The 26,662-nt window shown below is 33.5% G+C and overlaps 1 protein-coding gene and 1 long non-coding RNA gene across 3 annotated transcripts in view; one reads left to right on the top strand and one right to left on the bottom strand.

Annotated features, from left to right (window-relative positions):
* Positions 1 to 22,995, bottom strand: part of LOC128214002 (protein patched homolog 1-like) — a 44,956-nt gene extending 21,961 nt beyond the window's left edge. Inside the window, exons 1-10 of one of the 2 annotated variants that reach the window (XM_052920159.1) lie at positions 22,633 to 22,995; positions 22,094 to 22,286; positions 13,792 to 13,978; positions 13,225 to 13,294; positions 12,809 to 12,903; positions 9,481 to 9,679; positions 5,002 to 5,271; positions 4,633 to 4,764; positions 3,888 to 4,046; positions 1,188 to 1,286 (exon numbers count right to left, since the gene is read on the bottom strand). In XM_052920159.1, the coding sequence (XP_052776119.1) occupies positions 1,188 to 1,286; positions 3,888 to 4,046; positions 4,633 to 4,764; positions 5,002 to 5,271; positions 9,481 to 9,679; positions 12,809 to 12,903; positions 13,225 to 13,294; positions 13,792 to 13,978; positions 22,094 to 22,286; positions 22,633 to 22,737 (1,509 nt within the window). In that variant the 5' untranslated portion in view covers positions 22,738 to 22,995. Of the gene's footprint in view, positions 1 to 1,187; positions 1,287 to 3,887; positions 4,047 to 4,632; positions 4,765 to 5,001; positions 5,272 to 9,480; positions 9,680 to 12,808; positions 12,904 to 13,224; positions 13,295 to 13,471; positions 13,495 to 13,791; positions 13,979 to 22,093; positions 22,287 to 22,632 lie in introns of those variants that run through there. The other variant, XM_052920160.1, reaches the window with a different exon arrangement.
* LOC128214003 (uncharacterized) lies at positions 21,745 to 23,645 on the top strand. The gene is made up of 3 exons (XR_008257846.1): positions 21,745 to 21,991; positions 22,260 to 22,344; positions 22,926 to 23,645. It is a non-coding gene; the product is annotated as an uncharacterized LOC128214003 (long non-coding RNA).
* The last annotated feature ends 3,017 nt before the right edge of the window (positions 23,646 to 26,662 follow it).

Raw genomic sequence — 26,662 nt, 5'->3', positions numbered from 1 at the left:
CTGAAATGTAGGGTGCATGTTGTATTATTACCGTATAATTTTGTTATCAATCATATGTCTGTGTATTGTGGGAGGTAGGAGATATTTATTCACTGTGATACCTAAATTTGCATTATATTTTCTTCCTATTCAATCCCATTTATAATAATAAGTATGTGTATAAAACATCTTACGAAGATTTTATGAGAAACACCCATATGGCATTCTGCAAAAGCAAGAGGCAAATCTGAAAAACCATTGAAATTGTTATCATATATTAGCCAACCAAAAGCTGTCTAAAATCATCTTAATTTGATTTTTGTTTTTTAACTATTTAAACTTAATTCATTTCAGATAAAACCAAATTTTCTATTAACCTTAACATCTGCAAGTTATGCCTTCACATAAGTGATAGATCAAAAACCATTTCATATTATATTATCTGCACACAGTTTAGTACCCAGTAAAATCAGTGGAAACGACATCTGTTGATGAACAACATACAAACACACCAAACATACCCAAGCTTCTAACCAATTTCCTCTACATTAATAATTGCGCAAATTAATTTGAAAAGAGCTCTCCTAAAGATTGCCAGAAGACCACACACTTAGCGATGGTATCTGGTTTTGGGTCTACACTACAAATATCGGGGGGAAATGTATACACATAAAAATACCCAAGTTTTTTTTGCTTCACCGACCTGCCTGCTGGCTATAAACTAGCAATGTTGGAGAATGATACATACACACTCCCCCAGTATGGTTTTAGTAGCTTACCTCTACAAAAGCCGTCAATGACTTAAAAAATATCAGCTTTTTATTTGAACATAGAACCATGCTGTTTTTTTCCTGACAGAAGATTTTAGGAAATTTTAAATACATGCATGATTTAAATACACTGATTGTATTAAAGACAATATTATTTACATAATCAAAGCACAATTAGATAAAACATGCAAATTTGTAAAGCACCAACTTTTAAGCAGAATACAGCATTATTTTTTATGTGAGAAAAGCACAAAACAGAGGTTGTACATTTAACACATATCTTTTCACCCGGAATGTTCACATTTGACGTACTTCTTTAAGGTATCACATTCAATGTTTAATATGTCTATTTTTCATACAAATCTTCATTCTTTTAGTAATAAAATGGTTGTAAAAGCACTTAGAGGCTACATGTACATTGGTTCTAATAGAACTTACCTTATGGGGAATATTGTCTTTGTTGGCATTTTCTGCGTATGTATGTGTGATCAGAAACATGTCATTCACCCCAAGACCCAGCGCCAGAAAGGGAATTATCTGAAATAGAGAACAATTTTCAATTGTATATTTAAAAATTAATTAAGAGAGTAAGATTTCTACATATTACTCAGTAAATGGGAAATTCATATGTTTATTTCACAGGACAAAGTTGTGTTTTTTTTAAATATCAATTGCTCAAATAATGTTTACTTCTTTTTAAATGCCATCTTCTTGAAATCCAATATTAAAGCAAACATTTGTTTGGCCTCACATAAAAGCTAATAATAATTATGACCAAAAAACTTTCTACTACTTTGTACCTGCATGAAAAATAAACATTATTTGTTTGTGTGCAAATTATCAGAAAACCTATCAAACAATTTTCCTATTAACCGATTTTTCCATGGGTTTTTTGTTGTTTGTATATAAATAATGCGGTATAAGTAAAGGTCTACACCATGACGGTGGTCCGACTAATTAAAGACTCATACTGTACTAAAACCTTAAACAACTATTAACAAATATGTCAAAGTTAATTTCAAATAGCTCACACAATTTTTAAGACAGCATTACATCTTTTTATTTGATCGTTAAAGGTTTAAAGACTGATGTTTTTTAAAACAGGCAACTAAAATTGAATGGAGCATGCAAGAACGCAATCAAGTTTAAATAGTTTTCCTGTCCTTGCAATAAATCTACTGTGTCACTTTTTTACAATAGATGGAATCCAAGTACATTTTTGAGATATTTTAATGATATGAAGTGTTTCAAAGAGATAGAAATCAACATTATTCTGAAATATAAGTTATAACAAATCAGAAAAACTTTCCAAACTTATTAAAGTTAAGACATAAGTGAACGGGTTAACTATTTAAACGACAAAGAAAGTGGACATCACTGACCAAATGCCGTAAAAACACGGGACTTAATACTTTGCTGTGACAAGAGTATTTAATGTCACAAAGGTGAGTCAATGGACTGTTTTATTACCAAATGTCAGGTCTTGGATGATGGAACATTCACAATACAGGTCCTCAAATAATGTATGGGGACAGATTGTTCATGTTAAAGCTCAACCTAACATCCCTCACCTTCGTACAGCTTGATTGACTTCAAAACAGATTAATTTTATAGAAATATAAAAATAAAAAAAAAACATTTGTGACAATATTTTATAAATATTAATTACAAGGGAGGTCAAGGTTTTATTACACCACTCGTTTGTTACAAAGTTATCGAATTTAACACAGTTATAAAGTAAAATAGACAAGTGTTTTGTTTTTTGTTTTTATTTTTTTTGTCTATTTATTTTATTTTCCTTTAATAAACTGCAAACTTTCAGTTAGAAACCAAAATGCGCAACCTTTATTATTTTAATCTAAAACTAGGGATGAAAAGAAAGAAATTTATATATGAATTGCTTATTATTATCATTACCATCATGAAATTATGATTGTTCATAAATGTATGTTAAATAGCATCTTCAACATTTTATTATGATGGATTTCACAACCATCTAGATGTGTAAAAACAATTATCACATAAAACCTTGTTTTTTATTTATGAATTTGTATTTTATGCAAGTTGGATCTTAACTGCTTTAGCTGGAGGGAGGAAAAAAAAACATTGTTTTATTGACTTAACTGACAATTACAGTTCAGACCACCCACATTATCCATTGTCGTTACAGTGTTTTTGTTCATACCACACATTACACACTACAATGATTCGCCTTTTACTTACAAAAGCGGTGGTTTAAAGATGTGCATCTGTTATTTGAAAACCATACTAATGCACCACACCTTTGGCGAGATTTGATCTAAGCCAAATACCGAAAGACTTTAATGTAAAACAAAAACAAACTTATTTATCCTGTGGGGTCCATTTATTAACAAAAGGTAAAGGAAAACTTCAAACTCGCACAAAAGCATGTTTTATCTTAAAAAAGGATTTTATGTCTTTTTGCATCAAAGTGTTTGCCATCGATGTGCAAAGAAAGCTATGAAATCATTAAAATTATTTTTATAAGATTAATATCTAAGCCCAGTTTTCCTTTTAAACAGTAATCTTCTTAAACTCAAACAAGCTGCTTGTGTGTTCACATGGAAACAACAAGAAGAACTGCTGGCAAGGCTTTGCAATTTTATGTTACAGATTTTTTAGATCTAAAAGGTGAATATCTAATAATTAATTCTAGCAAAATCTGAAATATAGTACACTAACTTAAAGAAAATACTTAAGCAATGTTGCTAAACTCTTCTACTGGGGGGGGGGGGTATTCATATCACATTTAAAGTATTTTCTTAACTTAAATCAATTTCCTAAAATGTTCAAAATCAAATTAAAAGAAAAGTACAAGTGTTTTAAACCAAAAAGTATATATTTGAATTAAATCCATGCAAATAAAGCATTTCAGATATTATCCCATTATTATATCATATGATTAGTGAGATACTTAGCTAAAGAAACGAAGCCCAGACAATTAAATACCTTCATTAACAAAATTACTGAACTATTTACTTAAAAAAAAATCTTAAAAAAATATACTTCATTTTTTTGAAACATCCTTTTCCAGAGGTTGTCTATCCCATCTTGTTTACAAAATAAAAAAGAATTTAAAAAGACTCTAGCAAATAAAAATATATACTACTTCTTTACCTGAGTTGTCGAGGCATTGAATGTAATCCCGAGCAAGGAACAGATACCAAGCCCTGCGGCCACAGACAAAGCGATCAATAGCACACCCACTATCCCTATACCGCTCTGGGACAGGATTAAGTTGTTCCAGCGCAGAAGGATTATGCACGCATAAAACACCTGGAAACAACGAAGGAAATTTAAAATAATTATTTTGCATAATTGTACTATTTTTATACATATATATACTCTATGTTTTAATTCAACAAGAGCACGGCAGAGCAAATGCCCCTGTGGTCTGTATTTTTCAGACTAACAAGGGGCATTACTTGACAATTACTAAAGCCAGAGTTATGGTCGTGTTATACACATGCATATTGTCCTTGATGATATGTGTTTCATGTGAATATCTTGACTGTTCGGAGATTGGCTAAGGTTGAAGTTCTTGTGAAAACTACATCCACGAGATAACACAGAGTCTTGTTTAATCATCTTTCTTTCTTCGAAAAAAGCAAACAAGTTAAAACATTTCTCCATTGATTGCCAAAAGGGCTAAACACATATTAACGCTTGATGAGCCATTTTGGAGATCAAAAGAAGACATTTTCTATGCTGATAATATTGCAGTCTGCACACGGACAATAATTAACAATGTGGTAAAAGATCTAACCTCTTGAATTTCATTGGGGGAATACCTTAAAATTTTGTTATCGATTTCTTGTTTGGCATTAACTAAATTTTTGGGTGAAAAATTGTCAGTACTAACCATAAGGATGTAACCAATGGCAACTCGTGGAATACTGATGTTGGAGAAATCCTTGATAATATCCATGAGGGAAGTCATGGAAAAAGCGTACAAGTTGTCAGGCATACTTGGGGAGCTAAACGTGTTCATCTCCTGAAGTAATAATACAGCCAATTGCAAAATCATCAAAAATTTGAATGGTACAATAGTTTATGCTACTCACAAGATATTAGTTTAATTTTGATAAATGATTTACATGGAGTTCAATTTATGTAACCACAGCAAGGCAACGAAAAAGATCAACCAGCCGGAGATTCTTTTCAATTTTAAACCAAATCATTATTTTTCCCCCTTTATCATGAATTATACGTTTCAACTTTTGATATTTACCTCAGTAAACTTTCTGTGCCATTCCTCCAAGACAGCCCTGGCTTTCTCGAGTGTCCAGTCGATATTTGCCGTCTTAATGTCTTTATCGTATTTTTCAAACAGCTGCTGTTCCCCGAGGAGGAGAATAATTGACTGCAGGGCCTCCGCACGCACGATATGGCCGGACTGGTTCTTCCTTACCCCACCCACTATCAGGTCCTCTGCCCAGTGCATGTACTTTGTAGCGAAGCCATAGCAACCATCCGTCAACTCTGCCCCAAAGTCAGGCACCTGAAAATTCAAGAAAGGCTTTTATTTTAAGATGCACTATGCAAACACAAAAAAACACCACAATAAGGCATTTCAACCCAATTCAGGACAATAGCATACTAGTTGTTGGGAAAGGAAGATGAATATTCATTCTGAACCAAGTTATGGCCAAAGGCAAACATGCCAATTTGCCAATAAACTCTGAAACTCTGATCTGCTATTAGAAACAAGAATTTTCATTACATTAATGCAATATATTTTGTATACATATCTACCATGACATTTAAGTATCCACAGTCATGTGACCTTGCCAAGTGTGGGCATGGGCAACATATGTAGGGCAATGTTATGTACCAATTCTGAATGAAATACAAACATTTCTCACTTGAACATACATAGTATACCAAGCATGAGTGATGCAACGGGCATATGCAAGCTGATTTATTTCATTCAGCCAAAAGCTTCAATCAAAGAACTATTTATAAGCACCCTGAATTAATTCTGACGAAGCTATGATCCACATTATTCCTCAAGTTTGCGTAAACTAGCGCACAATTAAAAGAAGGTTTATTTCTCTGCCAGGTATTCATATTGGAGCCAAGTTGTCACACTTGAGAAAGACAGACACAATGGGAATCTATCTTGACATAATACTACCCCTCGAACCCAACAACAAGGGCGTGTTGTGTTGTATGCACATCACAAGCCAACTGTTTACTGGTAGACTTGTAGAACTGAACATGTCAGCAGAAGGAAAATGCCGTTTAGTAGGACTGAACATGTCAGCAAATGAAAATGCAGTTTAGTAGGACGAACATGTCAGCAGGATGAAAATGCCGTTTTGTAGAACTTAACTGAAATCAGTCAGATGGCAGAGGGACATATTGTCGGAAACTTGGAATCTTCGCAATGACTAGAAGAAAGATTTTTTCTAGATCCATGATTATTATTCAGGCTGACATTCTGGCAGCTGAGGGCAATTCCGTTTACCTTTCTGCAAAAACGCTTTAATCAAACCAACCATCTGGATGTTGCTAAACTATGCATTTGATTTTTCATCACTCATTGTATTCCTGAACACAAACTGCTTATTCGCCAACTTTTTCAAGTTGTTGTTATACTTATTATGATTAAAATCAAATGTCTTTGTACATCATGGTGTTGTTTATATACTTTAAATTGCATTCAAATAAATAATTGAACGTTTGCTTTCAAGGGACAATTTTTCAGTTTACATTTCAGTCTTCCAATACAAATGGACAGGTAGTCCTTTAGTTTCAGAAATAATTATAAAAGCAAACTATGTGCCTTTCTTTTTCAATCAAGAACCTAATTATGCAATAACTAATTATATCACTTCACACATATATATTGTTAACCATGACTTTGCTCTTACGACAATGTGTTATATATTTTATATGGCTGTGAATTCGGTAACATTTAGTGCAGAGTAAATAAAATGTAATATTTTGTTATATATATCTTCTTTTAATTTTCACAGATTTAATATTTTTTCTTGAAATGTTCTTCTACCAGAAGGGCTGACAATCAGTCCAAATGGTAAAACAATGAACAAATATGGATCATCTCTTTTCCAGACACACAGAACCAGATCAAGCATTTAAACAATGTTAACATATTGTAGTATTTTTTACCTAACCATTCTATCTTTGTTTTCCAGTTCTCTAGGCAATCGGAAATCAGTGCCAACAGAGTGGCTAAATTTTCATTTCGTTTCACCTTTTTCTCCCAGCCTTTCAGCCTAATTCCACTGTATTCATAGTCTTTATCCTTGATGCCAATGTCCCTATAGCTATTTACTTGTTATTATTTTACCATTTGTCTTTTTAACCAGCAGGGCTGAGTTATGGCCATGATCACAGAAAATTACTGAAGAAGTCAGTGGGAGGCTATGCATTCCTAACCTTTGGCTTGTACACAAAAAATCAGGCTCCAAATATCAGAAACATACTGATGGTCATTATCCCACAAGTCTACATAAATCATTTCTAATTATTACATCTAACTGGGGTCCAACTTGTATTCATTTTAAACATAGAAAAGAAGGGCTGATTTCAGTTCAGTGTGATGAATCTTGATCTGAAAGGTTAAATACTTAAACACGTACAATACTGACACAGTAGCGAAAGACAGAAGGTATTTGTTGACGTTTTATAAGCATACAAAATAAAGCACACTGTGAAATGCTGATATCTAGAGTTTCAGTCCTTTTAATATTTGTCAAACTTTGGCTTCAATCTGATAAAAATTTGACTTTAAATCAAGATGAAAACTTTTTTATTCAAAGTGTAACAGTCTAAAATCATAATGTTCATCAGAGTAGAAAGATTGTACACACACGAACGCCAGTCAATCAACGAACAAGCAATACAGAGCTATTGTGTCTGCTAACGCAATCATAAGAAAAAAATATGATTCCATGCACTATGAACCACACTTAAAAACTGTTCGCGAAGAAATGGTTTCAGTGTTTTGGTTAAAAAGCTATTGCTAATAAATAATCACCATCAACTCTTGTTTTCTTTTCTCAATCCCACTCAAACAACTAGGTGTTATATGAAGACGGTATTCAAACTTCAAAACAAGAACATAAAAACTTTTATTAAGAGAAGCTACTTAAAACGTTCAGTTTCGGTATAAACAAACTATATCCATAGTAACAAGCACTACAGATAGGATGGTACACTACAGACCTCTCTTAATTTTGGGCTAAGAGAAACTGAAGCATGAAAACTGATGATAACCCTACGAATTTAGTGTAACTTTACAATAACTTTCCGAGGAATGTATGCCACTGAAGTAAATGTACCACTCACGTGCAAGCCTGGGGTTGTTATTCCCAAAAATCAGAAAAAGAAAGTTCGCACGTCCTCATGCTATTTCACACTTTATAATTAAGATCTGGTTATTCTGTACAAACATTTGGAAAAACCCCTCTCCTATTACCAAACGTTCCTGGTAAACCATACCACTCAGCAGAAAAAAGTACAACCGCAAAATCTTGTTCTTATAACAGTAGTTCCAAAATGGATTCATATAAAGTGATAAGTTTAAAGAAGACAATCAACTAAATAATTAATAAACTTTAAACAAGTCTTTAATACCAATACTGAAATCTTAACAAGTAATGGCTAAGTTAACAAGATATGGCTTCAGTTCTTGAGAAACTTAGATTAAAGCAACTGTAATAGAATCTCAACAAATTCAATTAATACTGACACATGGCTTTTACACAATTTGTTGTTATAATAAAATGCAAGTTTAATCTGAACTCATCATAGTTATCTCGATCTTGTTAAAATTTCCATCTAAATCGCTACAAGATTGCTTACAAATATGTTGGGTTTTTTTTTTTTATATAAAAACTCTGATTAGAAACAGTCTGATCTTGACATTTAGCTATATGTAATTTTTCTTCACTTCATCTGGCTCAGCTTAGCAAATTCTGAAATTATAATCCAATTAATATTCAGGCAAAGGCTTTACATAACTATCTAAAATACACACAAAAAAAATGCACCTCCTTATTAAAGGGGCCAATGGTAAATTCTACTAAATTCCTACCATTTTTTCTATGACTGCCATGAGAAAACAAGCATATATGTCAGGAGTGATCATAGTTGACAAGGAATGTCAAGATCATAGTTGTGATACTGTCCCCAATGTTTCTCCGAACTCTCCGAAAAAAAAGGCCGGGTAACTTGCCTGCCGCCAACAAGGATCATATAGACAGCAACAGCATGGTTTGGAAGGCACAAGAAGCAAGTACAAGAATTCCTGTTGTCAGATGTTACCATCTTGGGCCACAGTCAAAGCCCTGATTAACATTTCCTGATAAAATAGCTAACAACGGGGGTTGTTTTGCCGTCAGCCAATGTACAAACTAAACTTCTTGAAATGGCTCAAATATGCCAAACGTATAGATACACAACAAGAGCATGGAAGCAAAATAAAAGAGTTAAATTTCAACAAATGTCTTTGTTTTTGTTTTATTTTTATCCTTAGACTTACAAATGTTACCCACTTATGACGCAGTTTATATTTTGAAGCCTCCAGACTCATTGTTAGTAATATTTTGAACCAACAAGGACCCTTTTTCGTATCCCTGTTATTAGACAACATATCTGTGAGGTAATTTTCATCAGTGTTACTTATCCTTCCACTATTCAGTTGAACATTTTGCCTAAAAATCTATCAAGAAATCTTTACCTCTTTGGATTGGTAGTTAGCTGCGGTGTCTGGACAGTCAAAGTCATCAGGATCGATGCATGGTTTCTCCACATAGCCGGAGGACACACCAGCATCAAGGAGCACCTGTTCCATGGCGGCACCATCCACGTAACTTTCCTTCATTTTCTGCACTAGCTCGAGTGGGTTCAGGTTCTCCCAGCGCAGCTGAACGAACCCACTGAAATCAAACGAAACATGCTTAATTAGTGCATGTCTGTATTACATGTAAACATGTTGGAAACATACTTTTTATTAAATATTTTAGGACCATGTTTTGTATGAGTAACTGGAATTCCTATATAAATGTTATATCATTGTTAAAGAATTGTAAAACAAATAAAATCACAACTGCAGATGGCTTCAGATGGAGGTTTCTCAGAGCAAAAAACACCCCCAACCAGAGATGGATTGAAATTAATTGGGGCATTCTATCAATGATTTCCTACCATGTGTCTGTTAAAATAATACTAAATGCTCATGTGGCATGTATGTTGGTTATCTGTTGGCCAAAAAACAGGTAAATTTCCAACAAAACTGAATAAAATGCATCTTTGAAACAATGCATTCAAGGACATCAAAAACATGCTTACAAGCATTAAAGTTTATAAAAATTAAATATCTCAATTTTAATATATTTTTTCCAATGGTATTTAATTAGAACGTCTATGACTAATTGAAGAATAATGAATTTAATTACATGTCCTATTAAATGATATAGTTACACAATATTCAAATTTGTTTAAATGATAAAGTAGTTATATTTGAAACCAGCACAGAGTATACTACAGATAAATAATGTACCATTAAAATATAATATTGTAAATCTTAATAAACATAAACCATTTACACCTCGATACACAATACAAAAGATGATAATAGATTTGAATATTTCTTCAATTTCATGTAATAACAAGAAGCTGATCTATGGCATATAATGAATTATAGCTTATTTTTATATGATTTAAAAAAAAAATGAAGTCTTGAAAATCGAAATCGGAAGTCTTGAAGATCGTGAAATCAGGTAACCTCCCGAGAATCGCATCTTTCAGCACCTTCATTCTCCTGATTATCTAACACAGAGGATAGGGTGTAGGTTTTTTCTTATCTTGCTCTCAATCTAAACTCACTGGGAAATAATTGATTAAAAAAGGCTCCCATCTTTATCCTGACATGCAGTGAAAATTCAGGGCAACTCAATGAAATGTAAACACTGATGTAAAACTGCTGTTGGTAAAAAAGTAAGACAACCTTAAATCTTTATATTAATCCAGTTACAAGCCAATGAATGAAAGCAGTTTACATTTGCTTAATAAAAGAATAAAACAAGAGCAACTCAAATGGGTGCCACACTAGTCTATTTTTCTGAATTGGTTAGTTAAAAAATTGGTCATGAAACGATATCTGCTGACATAAGCAGTTGCCTAGCACAATATGGTGTAGTTATATATCATTGCTCTCCATTTTTCATGCAAATGTCCAAGCTTCACATCTGCTCATGTCATTTCATAAAGCTCACCCTTTCCATTTTTCTACCTTGCGAATAAGCAATCAAGAAGCACCCACCACCAAGTCAATAATATTATGCATGCGCAAGTGCGAATTGCAAATTACATATTATTTAAATAACGAGGGTCATGGGTGCAGTAACTTTTTTGTACCGATTTTGCCAGACGCATAAGTGATTACCGTTGTGATTTATCTGCATGCTACCTTTTACATGGTAGTACTGGTTATAGGTCTGATATGAAAGTTAATGCATAAACCAAAACAAAGGAACACTCTCAAATATGATACAACCCCCATTATGAAACTTAAATAAACTTAAATTACAAAATATAACTACTACAAGTCAACAGATAATTCCCAACCATTTAACATCATTTTATTGTTCTAAGGTATATTCAATATTCATGTTGTTTTTTTAGCAAAAATATGTTTAACAAAACCACAGCAATAAGATCATGAAATGTAAGAGAAATTTTATTGCAAGAGTAAGAGATACTCCCATTGAGAGAAAAGCCGAGAAGAAGTTGTACGTGTCTTGTTGATCAAGAAAACACTCTGTATTCAACAGCGAGATTTCCCCCCACTCTCTGCCATGTGTTAAATTCACATTTGTGTATTTAATTCACATTCAAAAACTACCGAGTTGGAACAAGTGTAAATATTTTTAACCCTCGGCCACACAAGAAGATATAGGATTTTGCCTATCGCGCTTCACTGCCCTTTAATACTCAGTTATTCAAACAAATGCAAATTAAAAATTTCGTTCAGTGTTATTATGAAAGAAGTTCACCTCTATACACAGTAGGCACGATTTTTATTTCAAGGTTTTATCAAGAATTAGGCTTTAAACCAAAGTTTAACATTTGTCAGATTTTTATTCAATCTTAATTTACCTAAATTTGGCTAACCGAACAAGATGTCTTTGTTAAATATTGCACCAGCCACACAGGAAAAGGATTTGTAATGAAAACCAAATACTGTTTGACAATCATTCAATTGAGCATGTACAAGTGAACTGTAAAAAGGATTAAAATACAAACGATGCCCCATTTCTCAAACATATCAAATATCATATTAAGATACACAAAAAACAAGAAAAAATTGAAGTGAATAATTTACAGTTCCTTTTATAGGAATGAGTCCTTTACATTTTTGTCTGTAACGGTAAAGATTATTATAGCAGATTATGTTATATTACGACTCTCGAATACCACTAATAAATTACAAATTATGCATATAATACCAAATAATTTCATAAGCAGACCACCCAAATGTTAAGCAAATGCAAGGAAAAGAATGACAAAAACAGTAAGTATCAAACTTTGACAAAATGTCAGGAGTTTGTTTTATAAAAACTCTTAGGAGCAAGCAGGTTCCAAGGAGTAATTTTCCGCACTAGAACTGCACTGTTAAAGCTTTCTCCTAGACATATATTGGGACAGTCGAGTTTTGGTTTAGTCACTTGTTAAGTCCCAATGAAAACATAGATAATATGGATCCTGTATGACTTACTTAACAGTTGGTTGGTATATTTTTATGGTCTGTGACTTGTCCTTTGTTCAGTCCTAATGCATATGGGAGCCGTATGACTTACTTTACACAGGGTGGGAGGACTATATTTTGGTCTGTGACTTGTCCTTTGTTCAGTTCCAATGCATATAGGGCGCCCTATGATTACTTTAACGTGGGTTGGACTATATATCGGTCCGTGAATTGTTCTTGGTTAAGTTCAATTGCATATGGGAGCCCTATGACTATAATATTTTACAGAGGAATGGACTATATTTGGTCTGCGACTTACTTGAGTGTGAATCCCTGAGGTGACAGGGCCTGAGACCCCTCCCAGAAACAGTCCAAGGGTGAGATGATCACACAAGGTAGGATCTCTTCCAGCATCTGAAAATATATGGGCAAATTATCTAATATGGCTATCAAATGTTTGTTTTTAAAATAACAAGTACATAAATACAAACATTCACATTGCATGTATATAGCACACATCAGACTGATGGGTCTGGGTGATGAATTTATTTAAAACTTATATTCTATTTGCATAAATGTCACCGACAGCATTTTTAAAAAATACTATCTAAATGACACATGTACTACGAATGGCATTTCTCTCAAACTCTGTCAATCCAATGACATACAAGCATAACATTTCATTTTGTCATTTTGCAGTTGACTTAAACAAAATAAAAATAAAGTGCTACTTACGCCCTCCAAATATCCATCTGCAAACAGCGGAAACTGGGCCAAATAACAAATATCCCGGAAACGCCATGTCCTACAAACAACAAAATTATTAATAGAATGTTCATTAAGAATTTTATTAACTGGCAAAAAACATTCACATGACAGACTGGGTAAATGTCACATTCTTAACACCTTCAATTCACCTAATATATAAATGCCAACTAAACAATTTGTACACCTTAAACAATTTGATAAAATCTAAATTCACATATCAAACATCTTGATGTTGATCTCGGACCAGTACTCACATATCAAACATCTTGATGTTGATCTCGGACCAGTACTCACATATCAAACATCTCGATGTTGATCTCGGACCAGTACTCACATATCAAACATCTCGATGTTGATCTCGGACCAGTGCTCACATATCAAACATCTCGATGTTGATCTCGGACCAGTACTCACATATCAAACATCTCGATGTTGATCTCGGACGAGTACTCACATATCAAACATCTTGATGTTGATATCGGACCAGTACTCACATATCAAACATCTTGATGTTGATCTCAGACCAGTACTCACATATCAAACATCTTTATGTTGATCTCGGAGGCCTTAACAAGAGCATCTCGGTGTTGCAGGAAGGATTCCTGGGTGAGGACGTTGTTCGAGGACTGCGGCGTCTGAATCAGAATCTGGTTGGTCACTTGGCTGCCAGCGCCAATGTGCGTCTGTGTGTATGTCAGCTCTTCCTCCAGACGGCCACCCTCTGGAAAAATGAAGAATAAAATAATTGTAATACATCTGTTGAAAGTGATAAAAATTCTCATCAGCCCAAATGAATGATTTTTCAAAGTAGCATAGGAGGTAACTGAGTTTCACTTCCGTTCACTTTTCAAATAGTAATTTCCTTCATCCAAAGTTTGTTTTAAATGATTGTTTATTGCAAGGGTCGAAAATCAAATTTGTTCAAGCATTTAGCAATGGTGGATATATATTATATGGATAAGGCATATCAAGAAACACTAGTCAAAAGTAAAATAGTTGTTTGCAACAAGTATTTCTTTTCTAAATGTTGCCATTACGTGAGGGCTGTTCATGAAGTGTGTTTACTATTTATATTGATATTTCATTCAAGTGGAATTCAACCAAAATAGTCCTATCATGATATTTGTCAGGGATTCTGCTCTCCATATGCAACAGTTCATTTCGGTACACTGACCTTTTATGGGACATATTGGTCTTTAATAACATTGGGCAGAGCTAGGTGGCACATACCAAATGACGTCAAATGATTCATAGCATACCTTAATGACAGAAAAGCACCTTTTAAATATTAAAAGTTTTATTAGTTAATGTTCTTATTTTCTAATAAAAATGAGTATGGTTTAATCAAAACAGTAGAGAAAAGTATAATACAAAAACTACTATCATCCATTATTGCCTTTGAGGCATAAATCATTCATGTACGTTATATAACATACCTATGTATGAATAATCTTTATATGATAGGGCTTGCACCACCTTAGTGATACACGACTTCACATATTGTCTTTCTTCAAAAAGATCAGTTCAATTTCAGGCTTTCGTTCATGGGTGATAAAAATAAACATTTCGGTGTTTATCCTGTCCAAAAATGATCTACATATGTTATAAAGTTAGAATTTATTAAAGAAGTTTACTAACTTCTTGAACAGCCCTGGTATTTGTATTAAATATTTCATCCATAATCAATCAGCAAGAACTACAGCATACATAATATGCATGTTAAGATTTATAAATTAGGTCATAATTACAATGAAAACAGATCTACAATTTGACATCATTTCCGTAAATGCATTTATGCATAACCATAGTCACTTATACCTCAGAAACTAATATCAAACATTGGCAAAATGTGTTTTCATTTGATTTAGATTTGTGTTTTCATGCACAATGAAAGATCATTTATTTAAAACTTGGCACATTTCTTATGTGACCTAGAAGGTCCCCAAATGCGGTAGGTGACATCTATTCTACCAAGATGGTTGAGTGCTCTCGAGCAGAACAACGCAGTGAATGAACCTTCCCCCATCCAAGGTTTCGGTATTACAAGTACTTCTATTTGCTTTATCATGACCTAGGTCACAAAAAGAAAGAAATAAATGAAAAGAAACTTCAAACAGAGCTGTTTTGTGGTGAATTGAATAGAAACTGCATACAATTTGATGTGGCAGGTCCTGTATTTATATTTGCTGCAATCATTCTGTGATATTTGCTGCATTAGAAATACAAATTGACAATAACACTTTGTTGTAACTTGGGGAATTATATTATTAGACTAAAAAACTCGTATGATTTCTTAAAAATGTTTATTACAAGGACCCATGTAGCATTATTTGTGCAACCGGCCTATTATCATTTTCATTCGAAGCTTTTTTTTTGCATTTAAAAAGTATTTGAATACAAATTTGAAGCTTGATATCAAACGGTCTTTGATGAAAATGCATCACAATAGAAAAACGCATTGCAGAGAGCTTTTACCAGTTGCAAAAAAAACCTGTGCCATTGAGGAAATCAAACAGTGAGTTTTTTACAAGTCATGACAGTGTCTGCAGAGTTCTAAAGGTGGCTTATTACATTAAGGAGATCAAAGGCTCCAAGCGCGGACATATCTGCAGTGAGAACAGTGCACTTGATGTTTGCTTATCAAAACATTGGTTGCATTGAATGGAATTGCTTCCTGACTTCATCCTGTAATTCCAGACAACATCTTTCTCAATCTGGGTGGCACAGAATACTTAGAATATGCAATGATAATGACTACATTTCCATGATTTTTTTATTCTTTGAAAAACCAGATGAGCTTAACATTGTATAGTTTGGTAACCATCTTTAGATTAATATTGTACTGTTTTGGATGACTATTTCAAATTCACATAGTGAATTACAGACAGCATTACACTGGTTGAAAAAAAAATGTCAGAGGTTTTTTTTGATAACTTTTTAAACATTAACTGAGATACTAGAACCTTAATTGTAGCAGGAGTTAACCTAAAAGTATAGCAAGTATAAAGGATAATCATACATATATATATATATATATACAATGTTAAGAATATCATAATTAATGGCTGTTCATAATAATGAGGTTATTAAATATAGGAGAAACACATAAATCAAACTGAAACATGCAATGGCTGACATAGTTTACTTCTGTCAATTACACTCTCCTTATAACTAATGAGATATCTTTCCAAGCAATTACAGCCTTACAACAGAATGCACAAGCAACAACTGAATAAAAATAAACAGAAAACAAAACCTCCACAAATTGTATGCACTCTCTAATGTAAACGAACATAAACTAAGAGTTTACTTCATTAACTGCAAAAACAATGATATATTAGCTATGACACTGGTGTCAGCTTCATGAAAACAGATCAAATACCGCCATTTATCAAGTGCTGCACACAAATCCCGCTCTGCAACTATTTCTGCCTCACACAGGTGATATGATCAACATCCATGTGTGTGGCTGCACCAGAATAACAGTGCAAATGAACATCATTTTAGTTTATACTAAAATATTTATGCTTGATTGTGTAAATGCTAATGTGGATCACTGTCGAGTCTGTTTTCTGAGTAAAAAAACAGGAATCGTAACCTTTTTTATAAGCAAAGAGAATGTGCCCCTTAAGGTTGAAACTATGACCTCTCCGATGAGAGGAAATTCCTTGAACATATTTGAAATACATAAAACTGAATCATGTAAATATTACTCACAACAGTTCTTGCATTTTATAGATACAAGACATAATTATAGCATAACATTTGAGAGAAAATTATCTTATCCTTCATTATAAAAATAATAAATATATTATTAAAACTATTTAGTAATATATCTGCATGTGAAGCACACCTCAATTTTTGCCGTTTTTTTAACTTTAATATTATACAGAATATTAGTCTTACAATACCATCAATTTCAGCTTTTGCTGTTTGAAAAAGATGAATATTGCCAGTTTCTATCACAGTTGAATGGTAGAAGTAATATGCAAAGATGTTAACCACTGCTAGATAATGATATACAAAGATAATATATGAAAGGTAATAGGCTCTGATATCCATTAAGCATAGAGGTTGTGCTTTGTTCTGCATACTTAATGTTTTAAAATGTGGGAGAAAATACATCAACAAACACATTTTCAACAGCATGTTTTTATTTTTAAATAGGTCTGGATGGGTATGCCCTGAAACTGGAGACATTTAAAGGCTCACAACATATGTTGTTGCATTTTTTAATGCATTATTGTGTTTTACCCATTTGACTTCTATGATACTAAAAAACAACAACAACGTAAGATCCAGGTATTGATAAGAAACTTTAGAAATGTTTTTAATTAATAGCTATGAGGCCACATATTCCCAAATTAAAAGAGCACTAAAACTTAGATATTATTTCTTTATATGTACCTAAACCATACACATTTTTATTTTGACCATAAAAGTCAAGAGTTAAACGCAATAATGCATTAAAATAAAATAAATGAAAACTTGCATCAACCTCTAGTGTGTGTCTCTAATATCATTGATAGAGATTCAGTTGATAACCCTGCCTACTTATAGAAAATAAGCACAAAAAATGTTGCACCCACTTTGTATGAACTTTCATCCAAATTTGTGTTTAATATGATCACTTGAATAGGATTATAACGGCCACCAAATAAGATGGAAAGAAATTTGTTTACCACAGTGATTTTTTTGCGTTGAATGCATTAACCTTTGTTGAAGGGAGAATTAAAACATATTTTCAATGTTTAGACATTTAAGAAGATATTCCCTCATTAAAAGCATACCATAAACTTGATTTATAAATTGTACAAGTTATAGTTAATAATATATTAGAACTATAATGTTTTATATTAAGCAAATCTTAAAATAACAAAATCATATAACTACAAAAAGTATACTAAAATATGAATAACTGTATGATTTGTTTTTCTTCAGAGTTACTAAACAAAGCTTTGAACATTTGCAAAAAAAGGCTGCTTAATATATTGTACATAAAACCAACAATTAACTAGCTTTTACACATAAATCATACAATAGGGGGTCTTGCAAATTTGGACAACAGAGATTAATTGCTTGATATGGGTCATAACACAAACTGATCTTTAAACATTATGCCTGAGTTGGCCATATTTCTACATGTAATAAAACCAAACCCCCCACTCCTATTAAAATACCATCAGATGCTGGGCTCAGAGCTGGGTCATAAAATTGTAATAACCTCTGGAAAGATGAGGAAAATAAGATGAAAAAAAACTGTAAACTTTGTGAACATGTCAGGACCTATAGCAAGTGAAGCAAACGAAATGAAATTCAAACAACCACTTTTGGATCAAAATAAGTACATTGTATCTATCTTCAACCTCTAAGTTGTGATTTAAACAAGAAACAAAAAACTACATAATTATAAACATACCATCACATGCAATGTACTGGTATGTAAGCATAATGTTACTCCAAAAATCATGTTTTGACAAATACAATCATATCTGTCTAAATGCGAATCAACATAAGCAATCATGTTCACATCATTAAATTTTATGAGCATTATTATTAAGCTTCTTCATCAAACGGGCTACATTTATAGTTCTGAGGGACAAGGGACAGTCATGTAGGCCTGAAGCCCACAGTTTAAATCAAATAATTCTTTACTCAAAATATCATAACACTTATGAACACTATAAATTTCCATTTATCAATATCTTTCTGTTCAATTTTCATGCATGACAGTATTAGTGTTACTATTACATGGTAAGCATATAAGAATGTGTACTAAGCTCAGTAATGTAGAAGGGATTTCCCTGATGCTGAAAATAGGAGTCTCCGATACATTTTACTAGCTAGGGGATCCCATTGTCAACTCACTGTACATCCATAGGACTCCAAAAATAATCTTGAATTGAGTACATCTACTTTGTATTATAGTGGTATGGTAAACGTAAAATGCACTTTTTTAAATTACGAAATCAAGTGTGGCAAATCATAAGGAGTGTTAAAACAAAAATACCAAAAGCTGGAACCCTTCAGCAAATGTTGATATTTGCTGAAATATCCTGTTTGAAGACCACAATTTTCAATAAGTGTTTATAACGCGATTGAAAATTAATTACGGCTGTGGTGTTGCGTGATTGGATGATTGACATTATCACGAGATGTTATCAATGTATCCTTAACAGGTCAACATATCCACCAAGTCCCAGTGGCAGTGTGGACAAGCCGGCTCTAATTTTTTCTTTCATTTAATGGCATGGGTACAACCCAACTGAAACCAAAATACTTCTTTATGCTATGAATGTATTTTTTCTGCAGCATTGATATCATAGCGTAAAATAATGATAAAATAAGTGTTTTCAGATGCATTACAGTGTAAACAGATTTTTGGTCCAAAAACATGAGCGAGTCACTTTCAAGGTCTATATCAGGTGGTGGTGGTCGTGGTGGGACTTGTTTTATATATAAAATGATGATAAATAAAAGAAAAGAAAAAGAAATCAAATTATTGAAACCCAGGTAGTCCGAGTCTGCAGTTGGGGTTTCATGTAAAATATAAACACAATATAAAAATTGTCAACAATGAATCCAAAGTTATCGTTATTATATTAAAGGCTGTTGTGGGTTGTTGGATGAACCTTGAAACAATGAAATCATTTTGGGCGATATTTTTTGCTATCAGGGAGTTGTTAAGTGAAAGTGGCCTAATTAATTTAACAAGTTATTTTTTATTGCCATAAGCAATATTGTCCACCTTCATATTGAACAGCCTTTGTGAAAATCACATTTTCAGCATTGACAACTTTGTGTAGCTTTAAGTTTGAGATTAGGTAAGCGATATAGAACCTGTATGAATCGGTGATGCCGAAAAAACGAGCCACAACTAAATAATTGATCCAGTAAGTTTGGATTCTTATCACTTAATAACTGCTAAAGCATGTAAAGATCAGAAATATGTCAATGTCCATCAAATTATATGGAAGTTTTTTGGAGTTCAGTAAGACAAAATATGCCAGTCACACAGACCATCATCTATGAAAAAGCTGCCAGACCAGTGTGACAATGTCCCAAACGTGGCCCTGGATTGGAATTGGAAGAAGAAAAATTTGCTGGTTATGTCTGGCGGAATGACACGATGTTAACCCTCAAATCATATTTACTCTGGCAAATAAATAATAACTAGAATAATTCACATCCAAAATTGCACATATTATGTTATGCCTTTTCATAGAGCAATTATTCAACTACCCTCAAATCTTTGATGCCAGTTAGAAAAATAATGACATTGTTTATGTTTTGAATTTGAAAAATTGAACAAAATTATTTCTAGGATAAAATGAAATTGATCAGAAATTGCGATAATATAATATATGGAAAATCTTCAAATAAATGCACTATCGCGAAATCATGTGACATATATACATTTCTGGCACAAATTAAAATCAAAACAACTTAAATAATAGTATGAAGATTTTACAAAATAGAATAATACATATAATTATTATTTTTGCTGGATATATATTATACAATAATGATTTAATCATGGTTAACCTCAGGTACATTTCGTACACATCACAATCACACCACAAAATTAACCGCCCCTATTTGTTTCGAACCCCTACTATGGTCAAGAAGCAGCAACTTTGTAAGTTGGAAATGAAAAAGGTAAAACATGGGTATAACTATTGAATGTATAAAAAAAAGATGACAGTCATTTATGCAAATTTGAAAATCCCACCACGTGTACATCCACAATGTTCTCCGTCACGACCGCACCCCCCCCCCTCACCCACCACCAACCTAGCCACTATTCCAACCCTCGTTTCTCGGAGCTTGTTTGGAGATGTTAAGTGCGAAACAGTCATGAATAACTAACTAATAGCACAGTAACAGCTAAGGCACTTAACAAAATTCTGCAAATGTTTTCTAGGGTTTAAGTTGTGATGTGGGTGTGTGTGTGTGGAAGGGGGGGGGGGGGCACTGTATGAAATACATTTCTTTCAATTTACTATAACTTATATGGGTAAATGAATATCCAATGGTAAATATTGATAAAAAAAAACTCGCTCAACATAATTTTACATTGAAATTAATCATTTTACGGTGTTGAACTGTTGTTTTACTAGGATATTATATGCATTTTGAAATTACATGTACTTCAATTGGTAGTATAACTACGATTTTTATAATGAAATACGTTTAATTGTAATAACGCCATATTTCATAAAATTTAATCTCATTCCTTGGTCCCTAAACCCTTATTATAAGCTGTCATGATATTAAAGCAAACATATATAGATATATAATCTCAAAAACCAATATGTATCCACGTTTTATAATAATGACAAGAATATAAATTTTAAATGGTACGCAATGTTATGGAGTTACTGTACCGAAAAAAAAAACTGAACGCGTAATTGTTAAACGGAAAAGAATTGAATGATTAATATGTGTACAACGAGATTATTCGGTATATCTGCCATGTAGGTCTTCTGCTAAGTCGGATGAAAGCGCAGGCAAATCGGCAATATTTCCTCTTGAATGCTAAATATCACGCAGAATATTTACTTGAGTTAATACTTATGAAAACAATCGGACACGAAGTAAAGAAGAGGGGCCAATTTCAAGAAAGAGAACATCTCGCATCGGGCCAAAAATAGATGGGACCACACACCGTCTTGATTGAGTTTCATTCTTTTCTGGGTCACAAACCAAGATGGCGGCGAGAGGCGCCATTAAGGTAATGCTCTTCTACTGCAATGTATTAATCGGAGCTTATAATCAAATGTATCATCATTAGAAAGATAGATTGAACAAAATATTAATAATTAAAGATGCATACCTTCAACCCATAGTCGTTCTATATCCGTTTCCATTTTAATTGATTTTAGTCCAACGCAACACAATGATAACAATAGTAATCCAACGAAGCAAACTTTTCCACAGTGTTGATTTATGAATATTCCTATGCTATAGAGGTATCTCTGAATGTGTTTTCTGACCCACAGGGCTTGTTTGTTGCCATCAGCTTTACCCTGCAAAAGAATGGATACGACAATGTATGAAACGATGTCTTAGAGGACCACATACAAGGTATTGATATTTAATAACTAATATACAATGACCGGATATCGTAATGATCATTTGGAGCTTTTCAATATGAACAAAACTGCAGTTAACCACAAACGTGAACAACATATAACAAACAGGTACAGAAACAGGTATTTTTGAACTTAAAAACCTAGTATTGTCTCAATTTCATACACAATATCGCAATACTTCGACGGTGGTTTGAACGAACCCCTATTGGGGCCTCTTTCTATTCACCACATGTTGGTTTCATGTATAAAGAATGTGAGATGAAAAATTAGAAACGCTTACTTTTCTAACTTGTCTGTAGGCTACCCTAGCATTGACCCAACTGGGTCTTTCTTGGTATTCAAGGTCCAAATACTTGTTGGACCTCCTCTTCCTCTCCGAGGCCATCCTAGCACTCTAGAAGAGGGAAGGTACACAGAAGTTTAAAATATCCCTTTATATCACATTTGTTATTTTTTATATCTTATTCTCCTCTTATACATAAAACACAAAACACAACTATTTAATGTAACTGGCCAACACATTGTTCGTATAGTTACATGTTAACGTATCTGAAAACGTTTTTATTAACACAGGTATTTTCCAACAGAGAATGTAACACTCTGATCCGTTCACTCAGAAAACGACCATACATTTTCATCTTCGCTCCGCCTCGGTAGAGTAACTGACACCGGTTAAAAGGTAAATATGCAGGTTGATTGGGCGCCTGTGCCGGTGGGCTGCTCCTGACGTATGCGTTCGACACGAGGTTGCCTAGCAACGCTCCCCGTGGTTGAAGACCACCCAGGCTGCCTCGAACCTCCACGTTGAGATATAAACAAGGTTTGCTGTGTACGGAGCGCCTTTAATTGCTTCATTTAGGAGAGTTTGTCATGGCCAAAGGATTTCATAGTTGATATGAGTTTTTGCTTTAGACATTTGCGACTTTGTAAATGTTGCTTTTGGGGTTAACTATTTTCTTGAGAAAATTATCCCTCTAAAATATAAACATCCAACAATCGGTACTCTTGTCATCACATTTGTCCACACTTTTGTCGAGTGTTATTTTTTTCTTACATTCATAGATCAACATGAATGCGTTTTAAATATAACCCTTTTTAATACATTTGAAACTTCAGGGACAAGCCCAACACTAAACCCACATGTTTTTTTTAACCATTTATGTCCCTTTTTATACACAATTAATTAATGTGATTAACATATTTCCTTTTTATTATTTACAATTTGAATTCATTTATTAAAGAATACGTTACTGGACAGTGTTGACGGAATTCTTTTCGAATACACATGTGTGTTTTTTTCATATTTAGACTCTTGTTTAGCTAAGTTAAAACTATGAAAAGTGTCACTTTTATTATAAAGAAAAAAATGTAGCGAGACCCTTGACCCTGTTTGGACCCCACTTAATATTCTTTACGCCAGAGGAGAATACCTGGGACAAGCTTCATCTCTATCTATCCTAACAGTTACCGTTCTTCTCAGCGGCTGTGGTTTAACGGCCAAGAGTTCTTCACAATATTAGGTTTAATAGTCAACGTGCTTTACTAAGTGAAATTCATATCGAATGAACGTGGAACACTATTCAATATAAAGACAATCTAAAATAAAATGTGTAAAAACAATTAACAACAATTAAGCTCAAGCATTAACGGTCTTTCATGGTTCCCCCATTGTTGATATTTATATCTGCTTTTTGATTATGTAAAACTAATAATAGATAATATATTAAGAAAATATATAACATTAATTATGGATCTAAATAAAGCTTTCGATCATTAAGGTCATAAAATGAAAGTCAATTCAGAAGCGGTATCGGTATAAGGAAAATGGAGATAAAACGTGAAGATACTGATAACCAAGATTTAATAAAATACCAATAAGTACCATTGCATGTATTGCAAAGTCTCTCTAAGTGACCGCGACAAGGTTATGCATTGTTTCGAAGTCATTCATTTAATTTGATAATATACAACCATTTTAAAGGAATTAATCGGACAGACAATTGTAGCGGCGCCGCATAATCTAACCTAGAATGCGCAGAAGGACATGATTTTCACAATGCCTGATTGTAGTTAATTGTATTTAATAAGTCACTGCAATACTAAATGGTGCCACTTATAAGAAGAAAACATTCACCAGCAACGTTTACGTCTGGTAAGGCTATTTACCGGCACAATTATCGCCGACACCGTCATCGAAAAAAAAATGTCAGCCCCTAGCTCATCTCTGGAGATGGACATGCCTTCCCTGCCCCGGCTAGGCCAGATTTTATTCATAATCAGAAAAAAGTCAAGTGAATTAGTTAATTTTATTTAATCAATAAGACACCAGTAAAACACAAATAGTTTTAAAATGATGCAATACAAATAAACTATATATAGCAATCTTTCTATCAAATAGGGTAGGTTGGTAGTCATACCTTTTTTCTTACTTCAGTTTCGAGAACCGGCATTCTGTGCCAATCTCCAAGACCTATATCAGGATCATATCACAGATTTTTTCAACACAAATAAATTATATATGTATGTATCGATGGATTCTGAACACATTGATTTGTAAACCCAGATCTGTGCTCTTAAATATAAATGTATCAGGTTATTGTTAACAATATTGCAATGCATTCATGTAAACTACATTTTTGTTTATCTATTTTTGTGATCCACTTTATTCAAAACCCGTAGTTTCAATATGTTTATAATCTGGCCTGGCCTCGTATGGGTCGTCGTTTTTGACATAAACATGCTATTCTTTGTAAGACTTTACGACCGCGGCAAGTTAAATCAGAATCTACTGTGCCATATTGAAGGTTGTGTGACACGATTATGCTAAAAATCCTGAGGGGCCAGGGAAAGTAATTCTGCAGGCTTAGTGCAAGATAATTGTAACTCAGTCAATAAATAGAGGCATTACAACAGTCTTGCGCGAGCCCCTCGTTTTCATGGCATTGGAAAAAGTTGGCTCTAAATGGATGAAATGGCTATAGACAACGACAACAATACCGATAAAGAAGATCGTGAATGGTATCGGCTCTTCTGAAATGACAAAGCTAGTTACAGTCTACAAAATGCAATAATTCCAAGAAACAGCAGAAGATACTTTTAGATAAAAATAATCTTTAAATACAGGACTATGAACATTGACAGCAAATTGCAGTACCTTAATTCTTGAGTTCGTAACTTTATATTGCCGTTATATGTTCTCTCAAAGGTCATTTTAGGCCACTGTTTTAGAATTTGTTCGAACTTCCCAATCCACTAGAGTTATGCACCAGGCTGACACACGTCCTGTCGCTTCTACATGACATGTGATCGTTCTAGCAGAAGTTGCACCACGAAAGCAGCTCACCCAGAACTAATGAAATACCGCGTAATAATTGCTCGACGATGTTCTACCGATCTTGCACCGCAGTTCGAAATATAAACTGGATCAAGAAAGTCATTAAATACAAGAATAAAAACTGATTTGAGAAGCAGTATACAGTATATATTAGTACATTTTCCCAGAAATATATATGAACATAGGAATGAAAACACGGCCCAAACATGTGTTTAAGTCTTAATTATCAATGCTGCAATTTTAAGTGTTAGGTTCCGCTTTTTAATCATTGACAATATTACATTTATCAAAACCTATCATTGAGACCGGTGTGGAACTGGACTCTACGAAAACCGTGTAAAACTCCATGTGATTTCAACAACCGTCCTAAAACCCTGTTTTTAAAAGTCAACTGATTTCGCTGATCGTGCGATCTGCAAATCCGATATTTATCGATGGTGGCATTAATCAATGCATACTTTGAATATACCACCAATTGTGGACTAGCCCAACAACATAAAGAGAACAATACGTAGTCTAGCAAATGGCCCCAAACAACAGAATGTGCACTTAAGACTACAAAAGTCACAAACAAACTTAATGTAATGCACTGTTCTTTAAAATAGAAACACAAACATCACGAAAAGACATAATCAAAATAATGTTGGCAAAGTTTCACCAAAGAGCACACGTGTGCACAAAACCGTATGGACATTTTACATTTTAATACAGCCCGGATTTATGACAAATTTTGAGTCGATATGTACAACTATAAAGCGATGAAATCATTTATAAACTATAATTTATATTAACACTTTGATATGTTCAATGAAATACAGAAGGGGCTGAACTTCATGGAGAAACATTCCTTTGGATATAATCTTTTCTAACATAACCTTTATACCAGAAACTTGGCTGAAATTGCGCTGCATGTTATGAAAATGTCCAAGCCTGCGCACTTTGTAGAGGAAGACCACCGTTTCAAACTTTGTAAAGA

Source organism: Mya arenaria, chromosome 13 (assembly GCF_026914265.1).
Source record: "Mya arenaria isolate MELC-2E11 chromosome 13, ASM2691426v1".
In the NCBI taxonomy this organism is placed as follows: domain Eukaryota; kingdom Metazoa; phylum Mollusca; class Bivalvia; order Myida; family Myidae; genus Mya; species Mya arenaria.
Note: the sequence above shows the minus strand (reverse complement) of the source record. Positions and strands in the feature narration are given on the sequence as shown.